General features: G+C 36.5%; 1 protein-coding gene across 1 annotated transcript; it reads left to right on the top strand.

Moving 5' to 3' along the window:
- The first annotated feature begins 2,563 nt into the window (after positions 1-2,563).
- Positions 2,564-4,396, top strand: LOC123825391 (zinc finger protein 883-like). Its single transcript, XM_045848759.1, has one exon. The coding sequence runs from the start codon at positions 2,564-2,566 to the stop codon at positions 4,394-4,396; it is 1,833 nt and encodes a 610-aa protein (XP_045704715.1).
- Positions 4,397-5,294: the final 898 nt, after the last annotated feature.

Below are 5,294 nucleotides of genomic sequence, written 5' to 3'. Positions count from 1 at the left end.
ACATAAACAGGGAACTACTTGGTGTTTCTATATTTTCATATATTTTTCAATTTGAATATTCTGTTTTTCAGCTTCCCATTCTATGTTTGGCTTATATTTACATTTTCTCTGGTTTGATTTTTATTTTGGTCATTTACAGGTTTGCTACTATTAAGTAGTTGTCATATTTTTCTATGTTTCTATATTCAGGTGGGTATTTTCACTTCTTTATGCCGTAGGTATTACATTTCAATACAACTAGTGCCAATTTTTGTAGATATCTTTTAATTTTCTGATTTGAATTGGTTTTCTGTTTCCTGTCTTTTTTTTTAAAGATTTTATTTATTTATTTTTAGGGAGGGAAGGGAGGGAGAGAGAGAGAGAGAGAGAGAGAGAGAGAGAGAGAGAGAGAGAGAGAGAGAGAGAGAGAGAGACATGTGCGGTTGCTGGGGTTTATGGCCTGCAACCCAGGAATGTACCCTGGCTGGGAATCAAACCTGGGACACTTTGGTTCCCAGCCATGGCTCAATCCACTGAGCTATGCCAGCAAGGGCACCTGTCTTGATATATTTGTTGAATTTCATAACTGTAAACAACTAGGCTTTATGAACTTCCTTTGTCCAGGTTAAGAGAAAATAACATTCACCCCTAGTTTAAACTCTAATTTCGATAAACACAAGTGGTGTGTGTTTGTTTTTCACTGTGTGTGAGGAGCAACTTTTATATAGTGTCAGTTTCTTTCTCAAAGCCCAGGGTATCTTTTTATGCTTGATAGTGATCTTCAGTCCCGGGTTTCTGTGGTATTTCAAGTATCACCATTCCTTTTCAGTGTGCACTTTAATGTATTCACCGTGTACTGTTATGGTGTGAGCACTGTGGGTCCTGCCAAACAGAAACACATATTTTGAAGATGCTTGAAAACAGTGAGATCATTGAACACACTGGGCCATCTATGTGTTCAGAAAAGAACTTGGAATGTGGAGTTTTCTTATCCTATTTCCACTGTGTGCCAGGGAATTTGAGCTCTGTGGTTCCTGAGTATAAGCAACCGGTGTTCCTTTTCTATGTGAATTTTTCTCATTGTACCATACTTGGTCTTGCAGCAAACATTTAAAGTTTTTTGAAGAACTTAACAATGTGATTTATTTTTAAAAAAAATCTTTGTAAGTTCAATGTACATTGACCTGGGTGTCAAACCTCTGAACGTTTATTTTGTGTCTTTCAGCTGTGTCATCTGCAGACCACCAGGACTTCTTGCAAAGGTCAGGAAGAGAAGATGTATTATTTGAAGCAACACTGGTAAGATATGAGAGGTGTGCCTCTGATACTGATAAAGGAGTGTGTGACAAAATAATAAAAAAAAATATGTTTAAATGGAGAGACCTAATTTGGGAAATCATTCATGAAACATCCTTGTTATGTAAAGATTTGAGAAAGATTACAAAATTGGGAAAACTTCCCATTTAAATCAGTTACATTTGCAGATCAATGTGTTTCCAAATTAGAAGACTGGAAATAATGTTTTAAGTGTATGTATTCTTGTAAAGAGCAAGTGGCAAACACAGGGTCTCCAGGCCAAATGTGGCCCTCCACCTTCTTTTAACCAGGCCAACACCTAGTTTATATCCCCTGGCAGTATCAATCTCCTTGCCCCTAGTTAAGGAATGTTTACATTCACCCGATCCTAAAACTACACGTGGCCCATTGAAGGCAACCTGGAGGCTGATGTGAGCCCTGGGGAAATTAGTTTGACACCCTTGTCTTAAAGTGAGTGGGCAAAATCTAGGAAAACTATAAATTTGTGGTGTGTGTAATCATTTGATTGTTTAAAACATAGAGTGAGGATAAATTTTCAGTCAATAATTTGTATAATGTTGCCATTTAAAATGCATGTATAAAGCTTAAATGGGATAAATTTCATAATGCCTTTACTAAGGAAATGTGCTTCTTTTAGAAATAATGTGTTTTTTTTTCATTTAATTGTACAATATTTTAATGAACTTGGGAGCAATTTTTAATACAACCAACATGGTTTAATAGGGATCACAGGTTGCTTATTTGGGAAAAAGTGCAAAGTTTAATGAAGTTACAGAGGTCACAAAAGGCCTTTCTGTGTTCAATGTTCACTAGAGTACATGGCACTCAGAGAGAAGGAGCCAATGCAATGTAAATTGGAAGAATACTATCCACGAGGCAAATCCTAAAGTACATCAGAAGACTCAGCTTCCAGATAGCCATCATGAAGGTGGTAAAGTATTTGACCAAATGTCAAATCAAAATGCGCATCAGGATTTTCATATTGTGAAACTGAAAACCAAGGAAGGTAAATATATCACATGTTTAAATGAATCTTCAAGTAGTACTGCAGAAACAAATATTGCTGTCAGGGAGAAAGGTTACAAATATTTACCATGCATGAAAGTCTTCAATCAAATACCTAACCTAAATACACTTAACAAAATAGGTGCCAGAGAAGAACACAAGTGTAAAAACTGTGGTAAAACAGGTCCTTGTTTTTCAGGTGTAAGTCTACATAAAAAAAATTGTCCTGCACAAAAGGCTGATATGTGCAAAGAATGTGGCAATGCATTTAGGATTACCTCAACCCTTACTCATCATCACAGATTTCACACTGGACACGGACCTGGTAAATATGGAGAATGTGCTAAAGCTTTTAGCCAGTCTTCAGATTCCAATGAATATAAAAAAAAATCATACAGCAAAGAAAATTTTCGAATGTAGAGAAGGAGACAGTGCCTTTCCAATGTTCGGTAGTCTTGCACAAGATCACAGAATTCTTACTGGAGAAAAGCATTATGAGCATAGAGAATGTGGAAAAGCCTTTAGGTGCTCCTCAAGCTTTACTTGTCATCAGAGAGTTCATACTGCAGGAAACCCTCATAAATGTATACAATATGACAAAACATTTACACAGTCTTCAAACCTTAATTACCACCAAATAATTCATACTGGAGAGAAGCCTTATACATGTACACATTGTGGGAAAGAATTTAAACACTCCTCAAGCCTTACTCGACATCAGAAAATGCATATTGGAGAGAAGCCTTATCAATGTAAACAATGTGACAAAACATTTAGGCACCTGATAACACTTATTAATCATCAGAAAATTCATATTGGAGAGAAGCCCTATGAATGTACACAATGTGGCAAAGCCTTTAGCCAGACTGCATGCCTGACTCAACATCAGAAAATTCATACTGGAGAGAAGCCCTATACATGTACACAATGTAAGAAAACCTTTAGACAACAGGGAACACTTACTCACCATCAGAGGATTCATACTGGGGAGAAGCCCTATGAATGTACACAATGTGACAAAGCCTTCAGACACCTGAATACACTTACCAATCATCAGAAAATTCATACTGGAGAGAAGCCCTATGAATGTACACAATGTGGCAAAACCTTTAGACACCAGAATGCACACCTGACTCAACATCAGAAAATTCATTCTGGAGAGAAGCCCTATGAATGTACACAATGTGGCAAAGCCTTTAGACACCTGAATACACTTACCAATCATCAGAAAATTCATACTGGAGAGAAGCCTTATGAATGTACACAATGTGGGAAAGCCTTTAGGCAGCAGACTACATTTACTCAACATCAGAAAATTCATACTGGAGAGAAGCCCTATAAATGTACACAATGTGGCAAAGCCTTTAGACACCAGGGGACACTTACTCAACATCAGAAAATTCATTCTGGAGAGAAGCCTTATGAATGTACACAATGTGGCAAAACCTTTAGCCGGACTGCACACCTGACTCAACATCAGAGAATTCATACTGGAGAGAAGCCCTATGAATGTACACAGTGTGGGAAAGCCTTTAGACTCCAGGGAACACTTACTCAACATCTGAAAATCCATACTGGAGAGAAACCCTATGAATGTACACAATGTGGGAAAGCCTTTAGACACCAGGGAACACTTACTCAACATCAGAAAATTCATTCTGGAGAGAAGCCTTATGAATGTACTCAATGTGGCAAAACCTTTAGCCAGACTGCACACCTGACTCAACATCAGAAAATTCATACTGGAGAGAAGCCCTATGAATGTACACAATGTGGCAAAACCTTTAGCCGAACTGCACACCTGACTCAACATCAGAAAATTCATACTGGAGAGAAGTCCTATGAATGTACACAATGTGGGAAAGCCTTTAGATACCAGGGGACACTTACTCAACATCAGAAAATTCATTCTGGAGATAAGCTTTATGAATGTACTCAATGTGGCAAAGCATTTACACGCTCCTCAACACTTATTCTACATCAAAGAGGTCATTCCCATGAAAAGGTTTATGTATGTAAAATATGTGGTAAAGCCTTTCACCAGTCCTGTAACCTTTCTAGGCATCAGAAACTTCATATAGGAGAGAAGCCCTGAAAGTGTTGATTATATAATAAAGCATTTTATAGTCCTCAAACCTTACTCAACATCAGACAATAGACACAGATGAAATGCCTCACTTATACACCTAATGTGACAAAAAACTTTAAACAGTCCTCAATGCTCATTCATCATAAAATATATTTATACTGTAGTGATGCCTTTTAAATGTACATAATGGCATAAAGATTTTAGCCATGCCCAACACTTACTTATCTTTAGAGAATTTATACTGGACACAAGGCTTATAAATGTGGACTCTGTGGCAACACTTGATGACATCAGGTCACTCATAGTGGAAATAAAGCATATAAAAGCAGTGTATATAACAAATCTTTTAGTGATCAGAGCTGCATTACCCAGATTGGGACATATCCATATGTAGACAAACTGTACAAATGTAGAAATTATGGCAAGATTTTAGCCTATAATGAAAACATACTCACCAAATTTAAGCCTTTTTTCAACATTCACTTCTTATGTGGCATATGAGATTTCACACCATAAAAAAAAACATTGAAAGGGAAATTATAGAAAATCATATACATGGATCAATAACCTCATTATATATTGGAATGCATAGTGGGGTGGGATTCTACATTCATAAAGAATGAAAAACTTTTATGAAATTACACAGTTTCCATAATCCCAAAGAACTTATACCTTAAAGTGGCTTGCAAGTTATAACAATTCAGGAAAGTATGCAATTGAAAAAGACTTTCAAAATATCATATTTCAGTAGAGATTTAATGATAGTTTTCAGGTATTGCTCTAAACCAGAATACTTATAGAGAATCACAGAAAGTTTAAAAAACATAAATCAGTGCTTTTCGGTGTACTTCAAAATGTCAAGAGGATCCATGTCTAGTTAAGCTATAATTACTCAGAATATAAA

The sequence above is a fragment of the Phyllostomus hastatus genome, unplaced genomic scaffold (genome assembly GCF_019186645.2).
Source record: "Phyllostomus hastatus isolate PE091 unplaced genomic scaffold, TTU_PhHast_1.1 phas_contig_635, whole genome shotgun sequence".
NCBI lineage: Eukaryota > Metazoa > Chordata > Mammalia > Chiroptera > Phyllostomidae > Phyllostomus > Phyllostomus hastatus.
The sequence above is the reverse complement of the archived record's forward strand: the minus strand, read 5'-3'. Positions and strand labels throughout refer to the sequence as shown.

Excerpts from the sequence above, each read along its gene's own strand:
- LOC123825391 (XM_045848759.1), top strand. The coding sequence starts at position 2,564 with ATGCATTTAGGATTACCTCAACCCTTACTCATCATCACAGATTTCACA.